This window comes from Netta rufina (genome assembly GCF_964035555.1).
Source record: "Netta rufina genome assembly, chromosome: Z".
Taxonomy (NCBI): domain Eukaryota; kingdom Metazoa; phylum Chordata; class Aves; order Anseriformes; family Anatidae; genus Netta; species Netta rufina.
In genome coordinates, this window is record NC_140126.1 from 15,174,931 (window position 1) to 15,200,679 (window position 25,749).

At 38.3% G+C, this 25,749-nt stretch overlaps 1 protein-coding gene across 1 annotated transcript in view; it reads right to left on the reverse strand.

Annotated features, from left to right (window-relative positions):
* SLC38A9 (solute carrier family 38 member 9) overlaps window positions 1-25,749 on the reverse strand; it is a 50,701-nt gene that overhangs the window by 16,203 nt on the left and 8,749 nt on the right. Inside the window, exons 2-11 of the mRNA XM_084304924.1 lie at window positions 24,818-24,972; window positions 16,261-16,393; window positions 15,588-15,709; window positions 15,377-15,440; window positions 15,141-15,234; window positions 13,880-14,050; window positions 11,192-11,251; window positions 8,803-9,000; window positions 7,046-7,153; window positions 4,107-4,213 (exon numbers count right to left, since the gene is read on the reverse strand). Of these exons, the coding sequence (XP_084161050.1) occupies window positions 4,107-4,213; window positions 7,046-7,153; window positions 8,803-9,000; window positions 11,192-11,251; window positions 13,880-14,050; window positions 15,141-15,234; window positions 15,377-15,440; window positions 15,588-15,709; window positions 16,261-16,393; window positions 24,818-24,921 (1,161 nt within the window). The 5' untranslated portion in view covers window positions 24,922-24,972. The remainder of the gene's footprint in view (window positions 1-4,106; window positions 4,214-7,045; window positions 7,154-8,802; window positions 9,001-11,191; window positions 11,252-13,879; window positions 14,051-15,140; window positions 15,235-15,376; window positions 15,441-15,587; window positions 15,710-16,260; window positions 16,394-24,817; window positions 24,973-25,749) is intronic.

Sequence of the window (25,749 nt, forward strand, 5' to 3'; positions counted from 1 at the left end):
TTCTTTAAATTATTCCCAGAATTCCTCCACATTGCTATGACAAATACTTGCAGTTGTGAGGTCAAGAAATCTCAAAAGAAATTCATGCTACTTCTTTTGGACTGCACTTGATTAAGAGTTGCTAGTTGGTGTGTTGTTACCACTATTACCTGTGATTATACTAGCCAGTCTGTGTTCCAACAGTTTCTCGAGAGTGTCTGCTTTAATCTGTACTAAAACTAAATGCTGACTTGATTTTGATAATGTACTTTTATAGCACATGACCCAATGTAGCCTTGACTCAGGTGCTGTAACAACATACAAAATATCCAGATTTTGATTTCCATAAGCAACAAAAAAATAGTAGTGAAAACTCAAAACCAGTATTTATTTCTTCTCACACTTCAGCTGCATTGCAAATATCTGTTTCTAAGTAAGAAAAAAAGCCACTAAGAGGGTTATTTTCATAGGAGTACATGTTTGCATGTAACTGGAACACCTTTTGATTACTGTTCAGGAGACTTGGGTTCACTCCCTAAGGACCTTGACTACAAATACTGTTTAGACAGCGTAATTACAGATAAAACTAAAGGACACATGGGGAGAGGTAAAAGGATTATTTTTAAATAACAGAGCAATAATCACATTTGTCCATTTTAAATTTAATATTGATACATATATAGTTGTTCTTCTTCCGCTCTGGTGGAAGCTGCCTAAGCATATAGAATACAGCAGCCCTTGCACCTAGACTTTATAATCTAAAAATCAAATGTAGAACAGATGGTTGCAAGAAGGAAGTATATGGGGGGATCAGGGTGGAAGGGAAGTATCGCAAACAACATGTGGGTCACAGTCCATAAAGACTGACAGCTTGCCACCTGCCAAGCCCTTCTCAATACACCTGAAATAACAAGCAGCTTTTGAGATGGAAACTGGACAATGCTTTAGCCACAGTTACTGCTGATCAGGAGCTTTTCTGGTCAGACTCATGGGATGAAGCATTAAAAGCGTCTCTGGAGGAACACAAAATTGGGCAACTGGGGCTGGCAACAGCTGCAGAACAGAGGCAGAAATTGGCCTTTAAAAAAAAGGATGAGCGATAAATCAGGTGAAGCTAACTTTAAAAGAGCTCTGAAAGTACAAGATGTTATATTACTAGCCACAGATGAGTACCCAGGCACAGGCTGGACGTGTAGCACAGGGCTGGATGCAGCACAAAGGCTCTGTGGCTCCACAGGTCTTTCCTCTGAAATGCTAAAAAGAGCAGACAACTTTCAGTTCTTGTTTTCCCTGTTCTATGCCATGGGAAAACAGCTCATTTTTTCTTCAGTACCACAGTGAATGCAAGTTCATATACTCAGCTTTTGCATAGGGAAGCCCATATTGGAATCAACTCATTTTAGATGGGTAACCTCTCAAAAGGCAGGTGCTGCCTCTGCAATATCTCACCTAGACTCTGATCTGTATCATAAAAACAGACATGACCTGTTCAAGTGCCAAGGGCAAGTGATAACACATAACAGGATGACAAAAGTACTTCACCAAGATCCGTAATGCTGGACACAGTCCTGGCTGGAAAGAGAAACTGATGGCAAAGTAGCACCAATGGAAGCTCACTCCGTACATGGGTAATAAGAAATGTTCCAATATTGCAGAAAATAAGCAGAACCCACAGCTCCATGCCTTCTGCAGCTGCTATGTGAACAAAACCCAGTCTTCTGCTTCCAGCCTTTCCCCCTGGTAGGTCCACAAACAATGGTTAGGAGACAGCACTAGTACACAGAGCATGCTCCCCTGTAGCTCCTGCACAGGGCTTGTACAGATGCTCAGAGAACCAGATCACAGAAGTGAATCAGATGGAAGTTATCAAACCAGCTCACTGTGCAGTTGCACAAACATGCTGATAGATACAACGGGGAAACAGCGTGAGACAGGAGCAGGGAGAACATTGTGTGGCCAGCAGGACTGCTCAACACTGAGCTGCAGATGAAAAACCATGCTCACAGGGCTTCTCCAGGCCTTGCTGTTGACATTTGGTTTACTCCAATGCACCGCTCCTCTCACACCCACCACTGTATGGGAATAGCAGTCAGAGGAATCCTCCCCCACATGTGTTTTAAACTTGGGGCAGTTATGCACGCCTCTTACCAGAATGGAAGCTGCAATTGTTTTGGATTTCTGACGACATAAAAGGAATGTTACTGTTTTTCTTACTTTTTTTTTCCACCTCACCAAAGAGCGGTTCTTATGACCACTAGTTTCAGCAAGTTGTACTTTCCCAGCTTGTCAAGTTCTGTGCCTTCTCACAGAACTCTGGTGGAAGTGACACGATAGTGTGTTGATCCATTAAGCAGCAGTCTCCATCCGATCTCCATGAGATACTGATGTAAGAAGACATCTTGTTGATGGAAATGTGTAGGAAGAAGTACCCTTTATCTGTGACCAATCACAGAGGCTGAGAGCCATATACATATGTAAACTTCCCACTTAGTCCAGCAGACCAGTGAAATAATCACAAAACAGCTCTTCAGGAACATCAGTGCTTCATTAACATTTGCAAAGCACTTTGCAGGCATAGGTGAAAAGCTCCTGTACAGCTACATAAAGCAAGAAACATGCCAAGACATCTCTAGCCAAATAAAACTCCTAGAAAAACTATGTACAGATTTAGCTCCCATTGCAAATCTTTCCTGCCATACCAAAGGGTGTTCCTCCTGTGCAATTTCAACGCTCTTCTGCAGTGCAACAGTCTTGTTGAGGGCTGGGAATCCATGTAGGGCTGACCTCGATACCCAGCTTAAACCCCAGAGAGGGCGTTTAGAAAAGCTGATTCAAATGCAGGCAGCAGTTTCTTCCTCCTTAACACAGGAAACACAAACTGGAGAAGACTGCAGATACTACTCTTTGCTGCTCTTATTGCTTCCTCCAATATAAATGGAGGGGGTATGGCCACAGGAAAAAGTCTTGGAAGTGGCACGGAGGCAGTAGTCCTTCTCTGCATAAAAAGCTAACTGCAGAAGTGACAGTGCCTTTAAAATGTGAAAACCACAGCTAAGAAAAAAACGTATTTCCTTCTTCCATATTGTAATATTTTATCAGGAAAACTCACTGAGAAGAATTTGCTTAGTTTTCTTTCTCCAGAGCACTGCTAACCCACTCTTTAGTTGTTAAACTACTTTCAGAATTGTCTGTAAAACACAAGAAGCCTTCCTGGAGGAGAATTCCTTACTCCTTTTCGGAGGGGCATCACTATCATCTGACCTTGTTTCACAGGGACAGTCATCTCATTGCATTGGCACATAATCTGAACTTTGCCTCTGAGTAATCAAAACAGATGGACCAGTCTTTGGCCCAGCTATTACTTAAAAATCTTTCTATGTTATTGCAGTTACCTTTCCAACTAAGATTTTAATGAAGCTGGACAAGAATCCTGGAAAGTACTGGAAGAAAAAAAAATCTAAGCAATTACTGCAGGTAGGGACTTAAACCACTGTATCATGCTTACTCCATTTTGTATTTTTAAGATGGGAAGATACTAAGAACGTAGTATCTTCTCTTCACCTGGGTGAGCAGTACGTAACATTTTCAAGGGACAAAGGATCAGTGCAAAGCCTAGGTATTGCATTAGTTCCCAACCCAGGTTTCCAACCTTGGGGATTTCCTAAATAAGTTCATGTTTCTCTACAAACTTTGAGTTGTTACACAAACCTACTACAGCAGCTCTCAGAAAATATGTTATCTAGAACTCAACATTGTTTTTCAGTACTCCACCAGAATCAGTTCTGTGCTCCAGATTCTCCTCTATTTTTTGTCTTAAAGTAGGTAACTTTTTCCACACCACCTTTGTCAGTCTTTCTGCCTGTTATGTGTAATTTGGCCATTTAATGCCAACATGACCACAAATAAGCCTGGGATTCTCCTCATGGCTTCATTCATAATGCATGTGTAACTGATTGGCAGCCAGTGAAAAGTGTGTATAGCTGGTTTCTTATCAGATCACAAGAATGATTTGCATTTTCTGAAACTATTCTAGTTCCTGGATCAATTTCAAGAGAAGCAGACAGGAAAAAAATAGTGTCACCTGGCAATATATATACAAATCAGCAAAGTCGTGTGAAATTACTTACATTGTTTTCTTGATTCTTGTTGTTTTGAAGGAGAGTGATGACACAATTGTGGATGAAGAAGGCAAGTGTCAGAACTCCCGTAAGCTGGGGGAACAGAATTCTAAACTCTAAGGAGGGGGAGAAAACAGTGTTAATAACTTGCTTCTGTGAAACAAACAATGCCAAAATTCAGAGGACATCTAATGTCGTGGAGTCTACTGGCAAAAACATGAACAGTCAAGTTGAAATGGGAAAATCTGTCTTTGAACATAACCAACACAGTATTTAATTATTACAAAATGCATGAAGACAGTGGTTACTGTATAACATACTCTCCAGGAAAGCTTCTCACATGTCCCCAACCATCAAAATTCATCAGGTAATCTAGGACTTACACATATAAACTTTTTTGCTTCTCAACATTGTAACTCCAAAGCATTTCTGAGGTGGGAATTGGTTTCACTGAAGCTGTATATATATTGGTCCCCAAAAAGGGAGATAGACAGCAATCATATGTTCTGTGAGCATCCTCTGTTTATAGAAAGGCCATGATTAGCAAATAAGTTATGCTATCAGAGGAAAACTGACATCTGCAGATACTTAGGATGTGCTTCTTTGCTTCTTCCAAAAGACAGCACAAAGAAAGGTAGCGTGACTTCTTCCCTTACCATACCCTTTTACAGCAGCTATGGTGCCCTTTTTTTTTCTTTTCTTTTTTTTGGTCTCCATGGAAATAGCATTGTTCTGCTTCTTTCCATACTTGAATGTTAACATCCTCTAGAGTTTTTTCTGGAAGTGCTGCAGCTGGTCTATGAATTTACCAATGCCACAACATTTATTATAAAATTTATTATAAAGCACCATTTATTATACAAGGGTATATGTACATATTAGAGTATTACAGTAATTGAAGATCGCTGAGCTAGCTCAGCTTTTGGAAAACATCCAATAATATAGCAAAACACTCATCAGAGGCTCACTAACCCTTATAGATCAAATCACACAGAGCTCCATGCAAACACATCTAAACCAGGTTTCTCTAAATTGCTTTGAAGTTAGCCAGGTAAACACACCCCAGGCAATTAACAAAGGACTCATCCAGGTTGCCAGAATATGCCTTCCCTAGGGCTGGATTCACTGTATCTTCAATACCTACTTAGCATGATGTGTTATCAGTAGAATTCAGAGTGTAATCAAGTTTTGGGCATCTTTTCCAAGCACTACTTGAACTTCAATAATAAAAATCAGACCAACGGATTCAGAATTTCTCTCAGTGCTGTGTTTTCCTCACCGCTGTGTTTTTCCTCACAACTAGTTTTAGCTGGACTTGAATGTATTTAGCTACATACTTTGTCTATTTTCTAGCCATACTAGCGATATTGCCAAAACAATTACACCACTGGGTGCTCCACTTTGTAGTGACCATCAACACACGTGATACTGTAATTCATTTTATACTAGGACTGATGAATAGATCTTTAGACCTGAACTTCAAGATGCTTAAAACCTGCTTTTTTAGACTTTGTTTGGTTTCTGGCTTACATGGGTTAGTGAACCATGGTTTGGTTGAATTTTCTCCAGCATAATAAAGAGTTTGTAAATACGAGTCTATTGCAAGTATTCAAGGACTGTCTGTTGTGGCAGCTCAGGTTAAAATTCTGTTTTCAGAGAAAGCTCATATTGGGTTGCTCAGAGAGGTGTGTTGGCAGTGTAACCTACCTGTTATATACATATTGACCCCTGAAATTATTCACAGCAGTTCTCCTTGTCTAAATAAATCTTACACTGGAGCAAGACCAAACCTTTTTTTCTGTATACTGACTTTGAGCAGCGCAAATTAGAGTATTATTTCTATTTACATGTAGCATTAAGAATAATGTCATACAAAATAAATCAGGTCATTAATGTAGACACTAATCACCCAGTGCTTTAAAACCCAAACAGTTACATTACAGACAGAAGTAGTTTGTTAGTTCATAAAACACTGACTGTAAAGTATGGAGTGATGCAGTGATGGAGGAAAACAGTACACACAGCACTGTTTCAGAAGTACCTACATCTGTTCATACCTATTTAAGTTCATATTCATGCTGCAGTAGTCAGAAGGATTCTTAGGGAATTAAGGAGATTAATAATTCATCCTCAAAGCATCTGCTCTGGCCTTGCACACAGGCATACTCGGCAAAAATTGCCTGGTTTTGAAGACTCAGCCAGAAAGGATGATCCTTTCTCCTCTTAGTGATAAGACAAAGTTGAAGAAACTGTTCAGCACAGAATTTCACCTGTTTCTTGGCATTCAGATCTTTAAATAGGTTTCTAGATGCCTGGCTCAGATGAGGAAGGAATGATACTCAGCAGTTATGGAAAAATGAACAAACAGATCTGATGATAGTCAGGGACTGGGGGGACAGGGAAGGGGAGTACTGGGTTTTAAGCAGATATCTTGGGCAAAAATACATGGAATGCACTAGCTAAGCTGTTTATTCTGCTCATTATTGTGCCAGATCAATTTCAACTGCAGAGCTGAATTGACCCCAAGGGAATGGTAGGAGAAGAACAAGAATAAGTAGCTGAAAGATTACTTCAACTATCATGTGAACACACTTAAACCAGTCGATTTTTATATGAAGAATTTTACTCAGTTAATTACAATCTGTATTTTACCCACTGAGCTGTTACTCATGTTGCCACAGGGCATTACCATCATTTCAAAGATTAGGTCAGATTCTACTAGAAATGTGGAACAACACTGAAGTTTCTTTTTTGATCCCCATGTCGTTTCAGCAATTCAAAACTCATTCTAATGTTTCAAATTATCCTTGTTATCTTCTGCAATCCTACATTCTTGGTTCTAACAACAGTTTGCATCTCATCTATAAAACTGTTGGTACAGAGTTTATTGTGACTGGGAAATTAAAAATGCAGAAATCCACTTTGTTAATATATTTTAACTATCTCACCTGGTACAAAAAACTCATCTTCTGTAAACCAGTTGTATTCTAGGTGGATTCCTAGGTGAGCAGCCTTTACAGTAACCAAAAGAATTAAGTAGATAACTGAAACCGTACCTAGAAAAGAGTAAACAAACATAGAAAGTATTTTTGTTGTATTTATTCTTGCTCCATCCAACTAGTTACCAGTAGCCTAAACTCTTACAGTTGCTATTCATTCTTAAAAACACTATAGTGTTCTAAACTTTCTTTTTCTTTCCCTCTACCTGTAAAAGAAAGAGAGCAATGCGCTTGCACCCAATGCAGGTTTTCAGTATGTGTTATGTTCTCCAGATACTGTACTAGTCAGAGAGGAAGAAGTATCCAGCAGTCACTGGTGCTGCGTAGGTAGGGAGATCTCTAGACAGTAACAGATGAATTACAGTTTCATCTGTCAGGATTTTAATCTGACATGGGACACAGCTGGCCACAGAAGCACAGCTATTACAATGTCCATTCGGTCCTCAACTGTGTAAACCAAATAGACCAGGGAGAGATAATTAATGCTTACTGCAGTTGTCAACTTTACGCTGGGATCTCAAAGCTTGATAACAACATTTCATAATTACTGATTGAAACCTTGTCATGATCATAAACTTGGAGAACCTTGATCAGGTTCTCCAAGGATTTGCAGGATTTGCGTTCCCTCTTTTTGGTCCAGTCATCCAGCAATACTCTAAACAACTACAGACTCCAGACAAGATCATGCATGGGTATAAATGTCTTGCTGTGTCTGCATGTGGGATGTAGAGCATATGATGCATTTAAAAGAGAGGGGCAGAAGAATGACAGAATGACTACTCTGAAGGAAATACTGAAGGAAACCATGCACCAGCAATTAAGACTACTGTGATGCAACCTCCAGGCTAATAATACTGCGTTATCTCCAAGGCTGCAAAACAAATCCAAGGAAATCATCATTTGATTACACAGAGAGCATAGTCAAGGAATTAAGTAGAGAAAAGGTTCTGTACTTGAGGATCTGCTTAACAGCTAAAATATTCCATAGTTTCAAGACTTAGATTTCTGTAAGTGTGAAGATAAGTAAGAGTTTTCTATTGAGATTAATTCCAGTACCTCAAAAATAGCTTTCCAGCTCTTGTCTTATAAAAACCAAAGTTTACAAAAACTAAAGAAAACCAACACCTTCTGCATTAGATAACAATCTACTGAAGTTATGAGAAAATTTATGCTTTAATCCTCATGTTAGTTCTCAAATAAAAAATAGCTACCCATGATATGGTGCTTATTTTAAAAGCAGACACAATTATAGCTAGGTCTCACTTGATAAAATATTTTCTTATCCCTAATGTTGTATCACAGATTGACAGTCTATTTAAAAGCCTTATTTTCTACACAGAAGCACTACCACTTACTCAAGGTTCTGTGTTGTGTTTTCATGTAGCAGTTCTAGCAACAGCAGATCCAAGCTCTAATTAAGAGTCACACTGGAACAGAGGACAAATAAAGCCCTCAATTACATGTAATGGAGGTCCATTATCTCCTTTACAATACACGTCCATCTTTTTCTAACTGTTCTATGCTCCACATTTTTTTCCCCCTATCTCTTCAGTATAGGGTTCCACTGTTTTCTATACATTTTTTTATATATATATATATATATATATATATGATATCTATCTATCTATATAAATGGAGTAACTTCCACTGTTTTCTATATATTTTAGCCACAATGAACCAGTGCTTTATCAGTATTTGTTACCTACCCAGCACGTTAAACTTTGCAAAGAAGGATGGAGACTTCAGATTTAGCAGGGGCAGAAGAACGGCAATCAGATAAAATGGTACCGTTTGTGATTTGTTCCACCACTCCTCAAAGAGCTCAAAGCCTGTACTGTTGCCAGAAGAGAACACCATACTCCCGTTTTGTGGTGGGTGGTCACCAGCAGCGCTTGGGCAAATGACTGGAAAGGAAAAGAAAAATATCCCCATATGAAAAGGATTTTACCCGCATGGAATTTTCACAGCTAAGATCCCATAATTTCTGGAGTGTGTTTAACCCCTTAGAATAGGATCACTCAAAAGTAATGTTCAACAACTCAGATCCTAACTTCTAGTTGTTTCTTTATTAGGGGTTCAGTGCTAAGATTTCACTTCTAGGCACCTTGTACTTTAGGCTGACAAATGCCACTGTTCTTTCAGCCGAGCACAACAGAGACATACATTTCTTTGAAGCCTGAACTGTAGCACAGAGTAAGCCTTCAGGGTCACAAACCCTCCTCACCTGTATCCAGTGCCTGCAGGCACCTGAGCAAATTGAGTCATAGCAGCGCATCTCCTCATTTGGCTATATACTTAGCATTGTGATCTGTCCTTGCACACTGAAGTAAGATTAGATGAACCAATGCAAGAGCATCTGTCTACAGAAGAGCCTACATCAATGCATTGTGCCCTGGGAACACATGAACAGGATGACAAGAAATCTACAACTACCAATGGCAGGTCTAAAACTCATGTCCCAAAGCAAAACACCCCATCATCTTGGTGCCATGCCAGTTGCAAGTAAGTCACAGCTGGAAAATACAGCAGAAGCAATTTAAGATGGACACCCATAATGCTGCCAAAAGGGAATGCCACAATTGTTACACAGTGGCTGATCAATGGCAGCACCTGGACAAGTGACTGGAACAAAACCAACCAACCAAAACATCCCCTGATGAAAATGTGCTTATTTGCTTTTTGTTAAAATAAGCAGTTCTTTCTAACACATGTCTATAGAGTTATGTGGTGAAATATGAACTTGTCTTATGCTTTTAATTTCTTCTTTCAAATCTTGGCATTCCATGAAACTTTAAATCCTCCCTCCCACACGGGCTTCATGCTTGTTCTATTGCAAAGGCAAAGGTGTATTAAGTGTTTTATCAAGATTACTGAGACCATTACGTTATTTCCAGTTTTCTTATTTGCTTTCTCTCCTTTGCTTGTAAGGGGATTGTTTCACAGACCTTGCAAAATGTTTTGTTCTTTGTCATTTCCCTGGTATCCCCAGATGCCCTGCCATGAGTAATTTCAGCATCCAGCAGCCCTTTATTTTGTGCAGCAGCTGCATTAAATCTTCTAGTCACTGGAGGATGCTGTGGAATACGGTTGTCTACTTTGTCTCTAACTTACACCCCTGCTGCCTAAGAACAGGACAGAATAGCTGAAGCAGGAGAGAGCACAAGAGAAAGAACACAGCAGCAGCTACTGGTGCCTTGCTGGTAAGGACTGTAGGAGAAACAGGATTCAACTTTAGCTTAAATGCAAATCAACTGGTTTGTCTGACTCCAAACAGCTGCTCTCCAGAAACACTGCTACAGCTAGTGTGATGCATAGCTGTATGGCTAGTTGTGAAATGTTTCCCTATTCTCACAACTGCCTACGACAGAGAAAATTTTCTGCTTTATAACAAAGAACTACACATCCAGTTTCTACAGAAAGGCAAAAAGATCAGATACTGACAATGTCCAAGCTCCTGCCTTCACTGTGCTTTATTTTCTGCCTACTTGAGAACTCTCAGCAGCTCTTTCTTCAAACTTGACTGTAGTTTCTTGCCCTAGTTGTGCATGTCAGACTTTCCACAAAAAAAACAAGTGGACACTCATGCAGTTAGACAGTTGTTTCTTTCTGTGTTCAGCAGTTAAAAAAAAAAAATGCTTACAGCTTTTTTAAAATAAAAATGTTCTTGCAGAGCTAGTGAAGAGAAAAGACATCCCAGTCAAGAATTTTCTACAGGATGCAAATCTGCTGTGCCCCAGTTTCAGGGTGCAAAAGTTAAAATTCCTTAAGGCAAGGCCTCACTGTGCAACAGCTAAGAAGTTTTTAGGAGTACCTACCTGGGTATACACAAACTTGTAATTTGCTTTTTAAGTCTTGCCTCCCTCCTCCCCTGCTGTTTTGTTTTGTTTTAATTATTAACCTTTTTACCTGTGTGGTTATGTGTGGAAGTAAAAACCCCAGATGGAAAATACTAGTTTTTAAAAACAAAGCTATAACTTATGCTATACACTTTATAACTGGAACATGGTTAAAATCTGCACATGAAAATTAGTAGAGTAGCCTTTAAACTCCCTCCTCCCCAAACCCGGAAGCACAGTACTAATGAATGTGTCTTACCTTTGTTACTTCCATTTGTGCCAGGAACAATATCTGTTACATTAATATCATGAACATAGTCTAAAAAGAAAAAAAAAAAAAGGAAAATTCTATTATCAGTCTCAGTTTTCCTATCAGGCTCTTAGCTGTTGTCTTAAAAAAACATTTGTTAAGGAAACATTTTTGAAAATGACATAGAGATGCAATTACAACAATTAGTACTCCCTACCAACTCAGGTGGATATTTTAAGACTTTCTTTTAAAAGTGTTTTGAAGTAGCCCCTCACTGTACTACTTCTTTCTCAGCAGCCCTGTCCGTCTATGAAGTACCCTTGCATTCGCTCTCAGCTGTGAACTCCTGTTCCTCCAGCACACTTTTACATGTCCCAGATCTTGCACAGTAAGTTAGTGAGCAGATGCAACTTGCAATCAGTTTCCTTCAGAACAGAAAAAAAAAAAAATTCATACAACTTATCCTTCACACCCTTAGTTTCCATACAATACAGCATGGAAAAAACTTCCCCTACTCATTTTGTTCTAATCTTTTTTTCAGAAGAGGCTCTGAGGGATGTTTTTTCCATATTGTATTTTATGAAAGGGCTTCTCTGGAAAAAGTTTCACTGTCTACACTCACTTCTCATAGTATTTGGTTTCAAGAATACTTCTGTGCTACTATACTGCTCTGCCACATCAGATATTTTAAAGTTTCTGCAACTTGGCTAGTATGAGAGCGTTGGACAGTAGTTTTCTTTTATTTACATATATACACACATGCAAACAGAAAATGCCCATCAGCCTGGAAATTTAATTAGTGTCTCTCTGGTTAAAATTTGCTTCTGCTGCATGTGGGTGTATTGTGTACACAGAAAATCATTAGGGGAAGTAGGCCTCAAATTTTTAATGCAATTAAGAGCAGATTGTTTCTCATAACGAAAGCAAAAAGCCTTGTGGGAAGAAAATAATTTTATGTTTCTTCATTTTGATTTACGATGCCCTGAATCACTACTGAGTCTCATACTTATTGATATCAGTTCGGTGTACAAAACAAAGAGAAGATGTAATTAAAAACACTCCTCATCTCATCACTTCACCACTGTTTTGTGTTGCTACTTAAAGAAAGTAACTAGTGTGAAGCCATCAAAAGAAAGGACAATTCTTACAGAATTAGAGCACTTTAAAATTAGTTATAGATAGATACATTATGTTTCCTCTGTACATAAAAGTGTTTTAGAACTAACAATTGCATTTGTGATTTTACTTCTATTTCATAAAACAAAAACAGAACAGAAAAATTGGTCACCACTGTAAGAAGACAAAAAAAAAAAAAAAAAAAAAGCATACCATATTTGGCTTACTGTCCTTGCTTTCTATACACAGTACCAATTTCTAGACCATCCTACCTCAGGATATCCATTTGTTCACGTAAATTTTTGGAAAAGCCACCTGAATGTACTAGAATCAAATACAGCATCCTGCTTAGGACAGCTTAGAAACACATGGTGGGACGATGCCATTGGATCAAACCTCCAGACTATTACCCATTCTACAGCTTAGTAACTGAATAGCCACAATGAAAGTTAAGACAAAAATCCAATGGTTAAGGTTGTCACAGAGCAAGCAACTTGAGCAAAAACACTATAACAAATATCTTTAAGCGATAAAACATGCCAGACTCATGGAATAGAAGATTTTATTATTATTATTTAGTTTAGACTAATTTAGGATTAAAATGTTAGCCTTGTTAAAGAAAAACAAACTCTACAATGGAATGGCCTTAAGAATGTATGAATTAGGTCAGCAGTAATATAAACTAGTTATTAACCAATAAAGTAATGTGTGTCCTTCAGGGATGGTGGGAACTCTAATTAAACTCTGCTTAGGGGGAATAAGTATCTGCGCAGTTATTTGCCTCAAAAGAGATTTGTTAATTACCTTCAAAACAGAAACTCTTAAATCTTAGTTGTGCTATTCAACACCATGAGTCAGACTTTCAAAGCTCTCAATTCCATCATTTTATTCCCACAACTCTACATACCTAATTGATTGTATCCACAAAAGCTTGTGTGTCTGTGCATGTACAAGGGTGTAACTAACCAATGTTTTCTTTTTTAGCAATGCCAGAATAAAAATTTTCTTTCGTTGTCTTACAGATCATCATCCCTTCAGGGATGATTGCAGAAATGGTCTATATGGTAGCATTGTAACTGCATTTGCTGAAATCTAGAATGAAACTAGATTTTCTTAGGTGGAGATCTTTTTCATTAACCTGGATCATTTCAGCATGCCATCATATGGCTCATCTGTCATATGGCTGTTCAAATAGTTACAGCAGTGCAAACAAGGAGGGGGTGAAAATACAGAGTGGAAACATGCAAGCTGATTTGAGTTTGGAAATTTCAATTTTAAGCCCACCAACGAACACACATTATAGAAACTGTATCAGAAAGCCTGATTACTCACTTGGATGCCAGATAACTGGTACTTTGTCCTTCATTACAAGCACACTTCAAGAGAGATTGAGAGACTGGCTTTGAAACCATACCTGCTTATGCCGGTAACTCCACACACAGTTACTTATTTTCACTTGGCTTTTCACAAAAAGTAACGAAATCAAGATTAAGTAAACTGGACAATCCTTTCTCAGAATAAAGCAAGGTCTTGATCTTTAAATGAGACAGCTGTAAACATTAATCACACATTAGTACTTACTGTATATAAACTTTCCTGTGTTGAACAGAAAGTTGGACATAAGCACCCAATAAACAACCATGGCTCCAACAAGCGATACCATAGAAAATAAGAGGCTTGTCCATTGACCAAAAGATCCAAAATAATACTTGCAAACATCTGGAAATTCCCAGTTTGAGGTATCTATTAAAGCTGAGGAAGATCAAAAGAAGATACAAATTAAACGAAATGTTTTATTAGGGTCACTGGAACTATTCATTAAAAGACGTAACTTTTTCAGAATAGTCTGACAAATTCACAGTGCTTCTATGGGCTAAGAAGATTGCTATTAAATTGCAAGTATAACACTCATTAGGAAACACTGTTCTGCTTCAAACAGGCTACTACATTAATATTGCTTGTTCTACACAGGGCTGCCATACGACTATTCTGAGTACTTTCAGAAGCACTGGAATAAGACACAAAATGCATGCATGCATTTACAACTAAAGCTTTTTGGAGGAGTTACAGCAGAGTAGGCCAGACCATGAAGTGGTCCTAAACAATATCCTAAAATGAGCTGTCACAAGCTGAGTAGATGATCTTAACTGCCATTATTCAAGCAAATAAGATGGTAGTTTATGCAAAAAAGCACTAAGTACAAAAGCTGCTAGATGATCTATGAACAATAAAAGCACACTCAAAGTAGAACTGCTGTCAATGAGGCAATCATACATAAATTGCAACCAACACAGAATGCAGAGTACCACATGCATTCAGTTGTGCACATTTTAGAGACAGCAGTATTGCAGCTTTCAGATGGCTAAATGATAATAAGAACCTCATTCCATTCTAAGCAGAAACAGACCTGGAAAGTTGATTTTTATATACAAACATTAGGGTATTACAGACATACAAGACATATGCAGCTACAGCCCATGTTGTTCCAGTGTAGAACACAATCAAAAACACAAGCAGAGAACTGGTCAGTGTTTATGGAGAGGCAGGTGAGCCTCTAGTTCCACAAGTCCCTAAACAATAAATAAGCATCTGAAATTTTGCTTGCTAAGAGTTTGGGTTTGGTTATAAAACCTACGTCCCAAGGAACTGAAGAAAAATCTATTAAAAATACTTTACAGAGCTTAGATTCAGATTCCAAAAGGAGGGACATTCAAAGGAATAGCTTTTCATTGCTGGTCAGATCTAATGAATAGCAGTGGTACAGAAAAACTAAAAATCTATTAGATCTGTTTATTTCACACTTCATAGAAATATTTGCATTATGATACTTGGCATTTCTTACGTATCATTTTCCGTGACTTCACTACTCTGTAACAGCAATAAAGTGTCAAAAGGCCCATCAGTAAGATAAGAATGATTCCAGAAGTAAATCCTGCCTGTTAAGAGGGAAAAATAGTTTACTATAATAGTTTAATAGTTTATATAACTATAAATAGTTTCTATAACACTATAGAAAAATGAAGAGCAAGCCATGTTACCAAAAGCATTTTCATGAGCATATGTTTTTCATAGCTTTACCTGTTTTATCCCCCATGGAATACTTAATATAGATGTACCCATCATTGTATTCCATATCACAAATCTAAGAAGAAAAGAAAAAAGCCAGTGAATGATTTTAAAAGAACTCTTATTCCATATTATCCTCTAAGATAAAATTGTTATGCATACTGTACAAAGCATTCACAAAAATGCATTTTCTGGCTACTGTATGGGAAGGTGCTTAACATACATTGTCACTATACTGGAGTTTTTACCATAGCCATCTGTGCAACTGTCAACTCTAAAAGCAGTTCCTAATGGACTGTAGACATAGATTTCATCTGGAGCTGGAAGTACATGATCAGGAGCAATCTAACAAATGGATGAAAAATAACAATTATTAGTAGCACCAAAATAACTATTAACCAAAATACAGCAAGTCAACTGTTACAGAACAAAATATTTCCATTAAAGTGCATTTTTAAGGAAAAAAAATGTGGACCACATTATTTTTTTCAGCCCACTAATAGAGATCTTTGGAATCTAACTATGTAACAGAAAAATAGTTTTTCTTCTGCAAAACATCCATAACATACAGAGAGCGATAGCTTAATCACTGCCTCAGTCCACTCTTTAAATCCCCTCATAGACCAGTACACATCTGGGCAGCCTGGACCGCTCTTCCGAAATTCATACCGTTCGTATCTTTTCTTGGATGGTAAAGACATCACATAACAAGTTGATCATGACTTGTGATAACACAAGACCTTGTTAAGGCACTCATCTACTAGGTATTTACTTTAAAACAAGCTACAGAGTGATTCTCCCCCTACATTTACTTGTGCTTCTTTTATAAAACTAGGTTGTGGAAGAACCAACATGCTGGAGACCACTCAGTTAATGTGACCCCGTGTTTTCCTTACCAATGCCCTGTCTGTAGGAGATGTGAGCCTGCTATAATAATGAATCCGCTTATTCATTGCTGAAGCTTCGTCAGTGACTCGTTGCATGTCATCGTTCACGCTGACTATGTTTTTAGGCTCCACATGAAATGGTCTAAAGGAGAGAAAAAAAACAAAAACAAAACAAAACAGGAAGGAGATGAAAAACCTTAACAACCTTGTAATATGAGAGGTAACATGTAATTCAGAGCACAGCTTAGGATCACTCTGGATTGACCTGTCACTCACTGAAACAAAGCACATGCGAATCCATCACTGCCATGAGAGAAACTGCTATACATGAAAGAACCATGCCTTTATATTATCCATATTAAAATGGCGTCCTGCACAGGTTCTACATGGCAAACTAACATCAAAATTCAGACCTAATATCCAGTGCATTAGTTCTCAACAATGAGTCTCAGTAGAACTACATGTTAATAAGCTTGGCCAAGCTTATTAGTGTTTATAGCTTGTGTTGCCAGAACTAGTGATGAGGAATAGAGCTAGAAACAGAAGGCGTGAGAATTCAGAAATAGAAAGAAGACAGAGAAAAAGAGGAATGAGCAGTGCTAATGAGGACAAACTAAAAAAAGGCTGGAAGTAATAACCTAGCCAAAAAACACTGTATAAAATTGTGTTTAATGGGGAAGGAACCAAGCCCAAATCAGCCAATATGATCATAATTATTTTTAAACCAAAGCAACCAGGAATGGAATTTGTCAGAGACACTGAACAGCAGATGTCCATTTTCAGCTCTGAATCACCTCAGGATTTCCTTTTAAATTCAATTAGATTAATTACAGAGAACAGGATTTTCACTCAGCAAGAAAAGTCCTACAGTTCAGAGATACACTCTCACAGAGATGTGCAGCATGCAGATGGTCTCCCTGCCCTCTTCTCTATTTACATGTTAGACTGCAGGAATGGTCCTAGCCACTGAAGAAGGATGCAGCCTCATGTCCCAATTTTTTCTTTGCATACATATAGGTATGGAGCAAGCAGAGTGAAAGCTTCAGTTCCTCCTGCACTGCTCCCGAAGTTACAACACGGAGCTATATAACCTAATCAAAATACTGCAAAGATTGCAAGGGATATTGGTGACCTGCAAGCCTTGCTGCAGGTTTTTTGGGTTTTGTTTTTCCTTTCACCTTTTCATTCCCAAAGGCATATCAACATCATCCTGATCTTCCTCCAGGTTAAATGACTTAGAAACAAACAAACAAAACACCAAACCAGAACCCACAAAAGTAGGTATTTCAACATGTTTCATGCTACCAATGGCAAAAATCAAGTCAACAATAAATCCAGCCATTTTATCTGTAATACCACCACCTATTTGAATTGACTGTTTGGAAGTATGCATTTCTGGCTCAGACTACTAAAGAACTTTGTCAGCCCCTCCTGCCATACATCTCAGTAAAGTGACAAAGATCCCATTCTCCTTTCCTGTGAATCATTAAGCATTTGCACCATGACACTATCTTTTAGCTGGGAAGAAGACAAGAAATACAGCTCTGAAATCAGTTTTGATATCTCTGAAAGAGATGATGGTGGGTCCTCAACTTTTAGCATGACTTCATCCCTGTATGCTTAATAGGTATTGCAGGTATGAATAACGGGAAAAATACAAACTAACAGAAGCAGAAAACAAAGAAAAATAAATTTATTCTCTACAAATTATAGTAAATAAGTATTTCCTTTATCTTAGACATCACTAATTCTTACATCTTCCTTCATCATGGAAAAAATTTCTTAGACTTGCTAAATCATTTCCGACATACTGAAATGAAAGTGAACAGTCTACATTTTGCTTCAAAGCAGGCCAACCCCTGGCAAAGATTTCTTTCAGCATGGTGATTGTTATATATGGAGTGGTAATTCGTGTCAAGAAAATGGTTGATATTAATAAAGAAGGGGGAGATTTGGGAATGTGGCCATAGGGGTTGGAAAGCCACATGGTTGAGATAACATTAGACTCTTAACGACGAGGCCATCGGGAATATAAAAGAATTTAGAGGGAACAAAGAAGGGTGATTCAGGAGACTCCATGCAGTCTCCTGTTTCTTGTTCTCCAGCCATTAGGGCATGGAAGTTTCTGGGTGTTTGCTGTTGTTGTTACGTTCAAAATTGTTTGACCAATGGAAAGTTGTTTTGAAAAGAACTGCTGTGGAGAGAAGGGTATAAGAGGGGAGCCTGCCCTCAAGATAAAAAAGGCAACACGATGAAGTTACGTCAATAAAGAAGCAGGAAAAAGAAGAGGAACAGGTTGGCAGAATGGAGATCAGGACAGGAACAGGCACATTGATCGCCTCATGAAGATAGGTTCGGCCACACTCAGCAAACTGCTCAGAGAAGCTCGTACAGAAAGTCGCTGGAAATAGGCACACCGGAGCTGGAGAGAAGCTCGAGCTGAGGGAAGCAGACCTGCGCACACAACTGCCCCTCGCTGGTAAGCAGTTGCACATTATGGGGAATCATACGTCCTTAGGAACAAAGACTGTCCTGGTAACCTTACAGCTCATTCTCCTTATTAATAATCGGACAGTTTATGAGCCTGAAATATGGGACCAAATTGAGGTCAAGGTGTGGGACTCTGCAAATAAAAACGACAAGGTTGCAGTGGGATTGCTGAGCATCTGGCGAGCAGTCTCTGAGGCCTTAAAGAGCCATGTGGGGCCACAGTCAGACACGTGTGGTTTGCCAGACAGTGAGGGAGCTGCGGGCTCCTTTACTGATCCGACTGCTACGCCATCGCTGCTGCTACAGCCATCGAAGGATTTTGCTGTTTTGCCCCCTGCTGACCTGGACGTGCCTTTTGATCCAGGCCTCACTGGCCTTGAAAAGTACATAAGGCCTGAAGACCGAGTTGCTTGACAACTTAAAGCGAGACATATTGTTCAAAAGGAATGGAAAATGGAGACTGTTAAGTCATGGAACTGAAAGGATTGTTTGTTACCTTTTCTGATCGTGAATATGTATAGGCGTACTCGATTTTAGTAAGCTATGGAACTTAAAGGATTGTTTGTTACCTTTCCTGATCGTACATATGTATAGGCATACTCGGGTTTAGTATGCAAAGCAATGTTCTGTATATTTGGAAAGTTTGATGTTCGTGTGTGCGTGTTGGTGGAGCATAGACTCCCCGCACACCCAGCGCTGTTTACTTGCCTTTTATAATTTTTAGAAATATTTGTTTTATAAATATTACAAAATTCAGATTGAATTCAGACCTCATTTATAACAGTGATCAACACCTGTTGACATGGCTATCAAAGAAAATTCTTCCGGACTGGGAGACAGTGAGTGATTATTTTCTAAAGCAAGTTAAAGCCACAGAAAATTTTGAAGGTGAAACAACATAAAACGTGAATATGACATTCTATTTTATGGTGAAAGCACTACTGTTTGTCAATAACCAAGTATCAGGAAAAAAAAGAAAAAGATATGTAGCAAAGATGTATCTGTCAGTAGGTAAGAAATTATTCAGAGAAAGAGCATAGTCTGGATTGAACAAGCAATTTGGGATGCGATCTTCCTCTCTGACCTCCACTAGGAGTTGGTAGTGCTCTCTCTAGGATCAAGGCCACTTCCCAGCCCCAGTTATCTCCAGATCAAAGACTGGCTGTACTACAAACTCAGACATGTCTGGGAAGCTCTCAAAGATTACTGTGAGATTTTCTAGGTCCAAGGTAGGCAGGATACAAGCTGGGCTCTGGCAAACTCTGTCTAGGGACCTTAAGTCTAGCACTGAAGCGGTCTGTGCACGTAGGCTTCAGCAGCTGCAATAGGTTCCTAGAAAACTTTCTGATTTATACATGCAATCACACTATGTCACTCGTGGCAAAATGAATATGAAAAGGCTGAGGGACAATGTGATCTGGGGGAAAGGAAGAGGTTACATGACTGGAGGCTGTGACTATTAATGCAGAACAGTGCAGACAATTACAATGCACTGAGATAGACTACAGTATCCAATGAATTTACTATATTCACACCAACAAACACAATAACTTACATTTCAATAGCTAGCCTAAAAAACAATGCTCTTTTTAGCAGGACAAACACATCAGTAAAACACAGCTGTTTTCCACAACAGAATGAGTACAGACAAGAAGCGGGATCCCATGCAGGAGGTCCACACCTCCCAAACATTAGCCCCTGCACATGTACTTCAGAAACCATCCCCAGCAAACCTGCAACTACACTCATCTGCTAGTTATTTCTTACACAAAGGAACACAGTTAATGAGAATCCAATGCTGGTCCATGAAAGAGAGGAGAGGGCTCTTATCCAAACTTCCCCACAATATGATCTTTGGTAGCAATTCCTGCTAGCAAAGATAATGAAAAAAGGCACTCATAATTAAGACTGTTTCCAAATACTGTGCTGTGTAAACTTCCAGTGTTGGATTTTGAAGGTTGGGAAAGAACACAATAGGATTTTTTTTTTTTTTGGCAAGCCACATACAATCTTGCAACTACTAGCACATCTAAGGGTGCTACATCTCATTTCTAGACATTTTCAGAAATGTATTTTGCAGAGCAATGAAGGAGTAGAGCAAATACCTACCTTACTCTGTCATTGAAATATTCCTAAACATCAAACAACTGTTTCTGGGCATCTGATCAAAAGCAGTTTTCTGAGTATTAAGCCCTTATAACATAATTTTTTATGTCAGTGTGTTTTTTAGCTCTACATGATGGTACTAATACCTTCAAATTAGGCAAACTTTTCATACCTGAACAAATAGGGAAAAAATATATAAAATAAAATAAAAACGCATTAGAGGATGCAACTTCTTTCCACTCCTCCAAAAAGACCAAAAGAATCTACTTCAGCTTATTACACTGATTTCTATGACTACACAGTATCAAAAATCTATCAGTTATTTTCATGGATTTGAACGGTTTATTGTACTGAGATAAAGCTGGCAAATTCCTCTGTCTGTTGTTTTACTTAGTCACCGAATTATTACAGGAACTTTATACATGGCACAGAAGAAACTAATGAATAGAACTGGTACCATCATGAAAATTAAAGTAAGTGTAATGAGTAAAAGGCTATATTCATCGATTGCTATTTCTTCCTTAATCAGGAATCACCTCCTACCTGTGTAAGAACACTAGATATGTTAGTGCACTTACTTTGAGGAAACCAATTAAAAGAACACCATTGACTTGATTTCTGCCATTCTAAGCTGTCTGATTTGTAAACCGTATGCTCATGGTGTATTCTATAAGGTCTTTACTCTTTTGGAAAAAATCAGCTTTTTCCAGGTTCTTAATACCACTGTCATTATAATGATCAGCACATGACCGTGCAACTACCTGAAAGTATTGGATGGCAGTGGAACCAAAATAACCCTTCAGAACACAATACTAAGTCATCTTGCTCAGAGGATATACATTCTAGTTTAACAAATAAGGAATTACAAGCTTTTCCATATCACATTGCAAGCACTGTTATGTCTTCTCTGGCAAAGGTTACCTACACATTCTACACTGCTCTTACAAGTGAGAAGTTTCATAATGAGGTCTTGTTGGAAAGTAGTAAAATTAGGAATTAGTAAAAGTGTTAGCAATAGAGAAAAACAAAAAGCATGAAATGGAATAAAAAGATCACACGGGTTTGGAGAAGTAAACTTATGAATGCAGAAACAGTAGCTTTGCAGAGGGTAGTACCTAATACTGTATAACTTTTTGTCAGCTAAGAGAAATTTCAAGATGAAAAGGGAAGACTTTTGCATGAGAAAAAGCTTCTCTGACTGCCACCTACAGACACTGTTTAATTTGTAACAATTTAATTTCACCTACTCATCTTTCCTACATTGTGGGAAAACGTTATGGGACTTCAAAAAGGATTGAAAAATAAACCAACAGGGACGAAGCCTTGATCTTCTCTTATCAGAGGCATTCTTACTTTCTTCATATGTAAAAAAAGCTTTTTCATATGCAAAACAATAGATTGACAATAAGTAGGTTTGAAAAGCAGTAAGAAGAAAAAAGAAACTCCTGTCCCTTGAATACAATAAGCATCAATACGCCATTGCAATGGAATTCGGCCTTTTAAAGGGCCCTAAAAAATGGCCAAACACACCTAATAGATCTGAGCAATTCAGGTCATTGTGAAGAATAGTAACACCCTCTTTAAGAGGATTAAATGTAGCTTTGTATTTTCACCAAAATACTAGAAGAATACTATACAAAATAATTTACAACTCTAATAAACAATTAGTTTATTATTCTTATGTAAACAGTGAAAAGCATGTCTTTCAAAAATCCAACGTCCTCCAAGCTATTAGGAAAACCAAACTGTGTAAATGCAGTCAAACCTAAAACAACCCAAGCAAACAATGAGAATAGAATCCAGAAAGTCAAACAGTGATTATAAGCAAATCACACAAAACACTTCAATATCAACCTCAATCAAAGCAAAAATAAGGACCCTGAAAATTGGTGGTAGGGGACCACACAACTATGTCTGATCACAGTTTCTGAACAGCAAGTTTAAAAAAGGAGCAAACTAAGCAGAGAACATCATGTACTACTATTGAATTTGCACTGTTTGATGCTCTTATGGATGATAAACCTCTCTCCCTCGAGCTGCAATTCCTTGAAGCTCTAATGAGTAAGCCCTTCCAGTCACACTCCCAAGACTACAAAGCCCCATTCACTGCTCTGATTGTGCCCAAGGCACACCCTGAAGGCCTATTCTTCCCCATTCCTTTCTCAAAAGATTGTGCCACCTCTTCTAATATGCAGAAATGAAATTCAGCACTGTTCGACACCACAATGATTTCCAGGCCCTTCTGATATCCCAGGTCTCACGCCCTTTATTTCTTGTGCCTCTGCATGCTCGGAAGACAAAAGATCAGGCTGTACTAAATAGGAGAAAGGACTTTCAGGAGGCACAATAAGGACAAAGAGGATGGATCTGCAAAGCTGGAGGTTGTAGAGCTGGGAATGTAATACAAGAATACTTTACTGCTTTTGGGGAGGAAACTAAATGCCAGGTGCTACAACCTTTTATGAAGTTGAGCCTCCAAACTTAAGAAATAACACGGAAAGTAAAACACATAACAAGGAATCAACACCAAACCTCACTGTTGAAAAGTGGATCTTGGCATTTCTATATATTGCAAAGGCGCAAACTTCTCCTTTTACTCTGACATCACTACACCACCTGAAACCCTTTGCTCCTCCAACACAACAAATGGCTGCTTTAACATGAGGAGCTCCCAAAATACATATAAATTGGCAATCTTCCAATTCTGGGTGGGCTATGAGGGGCTCTGACACTCCACAGGAAGAAGATAAACCAAGAATTCATTTTTCACAATTCCTTTTCCATCTTGAAAGTACCCTACTATTTTCTCATCTTTACATACACTATTCTGTACTTGCACACACCTGTATTTCACTCTTCCTCGGTGCTAACCCCTTGTCCTCCTCCCCTCCTCCTTCCTTTGCTCCCAGAGAAACAAGAGATGGTTTAGTCCCTGGCTAACACAGGTATAGGCTCTTACAGCATTCTAAAGCTACCCACTCAGGCTGACACAGCAGGAAATCACTATCCTCAAGTACTCTTTTGCTGAAGTGGACACCAGTAAAAGGATTTTGTATACAACAGTGCCATCTTCAGCTTCTTCAGGAAGACTGCACTACTGAAATATGACACTGGATGCAAATACAAAATAAGAGGCAGAAGAGCATAAACAGGGTCCAAAAGGTAGCATGGCGATATTCCGTTCCATTATGCAAAAACGTGGAGCTGGTATGTCCAGCAAACTTATGAAAGGCAGTTCCCACCCTGATTTCAGTTTTGGTTCCAGGACCAGCAACAACTCACAGAACTATTAACAGCAACAACAGCGGAAGTCTCCCACTTTGAGCCCCTTTGGGGAATAGAGCTGTTAAATTATATAAAACCATGCAAAATTACTGCTTAGCTAGATAATACTGTTTTTGTTGTTGTTGTTGTTGTTTTGTTTTGTAGGCATGCCAAAAAGGACGGGCTGCTTTATTTTTCATATTTGCTCAATCTCAAGAAATTCTATAGCTTTCCTAAAAACAATAGTCACCACTATTTCCTCAATACAAGCAAATAATGTATTCCTCTAGTATTACCTGTGGAATGCACACAGAGCCATTTACACATATCAACAGCTATTTATCTACAGCATCTGGCAAGCTGTCTTGTGTAGTCTCAACATTTCACTTTGTTGTGCTAAATACAAACCACCACACTGTATTCATTCAGTTATTGAAAAGCATTTTACAAACCACATGCAAAATTCTAATTGAGGCACCCTCCCTGAAGTAACATCAATTGAAAAGTCTTATTAACAAAACAATAAGCACATCTCTTCATCCAGTGCTTGGAGGTAATGTCATATAGAGACGAAATAGGAACTGTTGGTATTCAGACACTGAATTCCAAATGTTAGTTTTCTGTCTTAACAGGATTCAGTTGCTAGAAGCAAAGATTAAACAACTCTTTACTACACAATCATTCTGTTGCTCAGTATTTGTCATACCTTTTGCATTTAAAATCTTCTGGATTAAACTGTATATTCATGATTCCATAATTGCTTTCATCGCCTCCAACAGGAATCAAGAGAGGTTTGGTGTCCTCTTCCATATTTGATGGATTCACTTCTTTTTTTTTCTAGATTCTGAGAGTTATTCTAATCTAAAGAAAGGAAAACAGAAAAACACAGTTAAGTAAAACTGTGTACCTGTTATGAATTTAACAATGGCAGAGTCCCACAGAAGCTTCAGGAGATCCTGAGATGAAAACAAACAGAAAGTCCGTTTAATTTGTTGCTTAAGAGTTCTTATTTCATAATGCAAACATCCCAGGTTAAGTAGAGCAGTCACAATATTTTTATAACATACTACCCATTTAAGTGGTCAATATACCATTGTGCTCTCAATCTCTGTTACTACCACAACAGGCAATATTAACTGAAGCATTATGATGGACACTGTCTTTATGTTGGGACTGAAACAGATTTGTAAAAACAACATTCAGAATCTGAATTTCTTTTGAGCTACCATTGCTAAGAATCAAGCACACCACGTGGAAAGTAATGTTAAGTGTATTTATATGTAGGTCGTATTCCATGATTTTCGTGAGACTCCTCAGTCCTTACTGCTCCACTTTAAGACCACTGTGATTTTTAAGAGTTGTATTTCCGATTTGTAACCGAACAGCTGAGAAAAATTTATTACAGTTATTAGAGCTATTGTTTCAATAATTTACTTCAGACTTTACAGCAAATACATATGCAGTTTTTTGGTGTACTTCCCATAACAATAATAAAGATCAGATTATAACAGTCTATCATGTTCAGGCTCTTTGAATTAAAGGCAATGAGTGGTTTAATAATGCATTAATAATTAGGTGTTATATGCATTCAGAGTGGTCCTAAAAAGCAGACTGCTTTTAAGCAAATGGAATTCTATT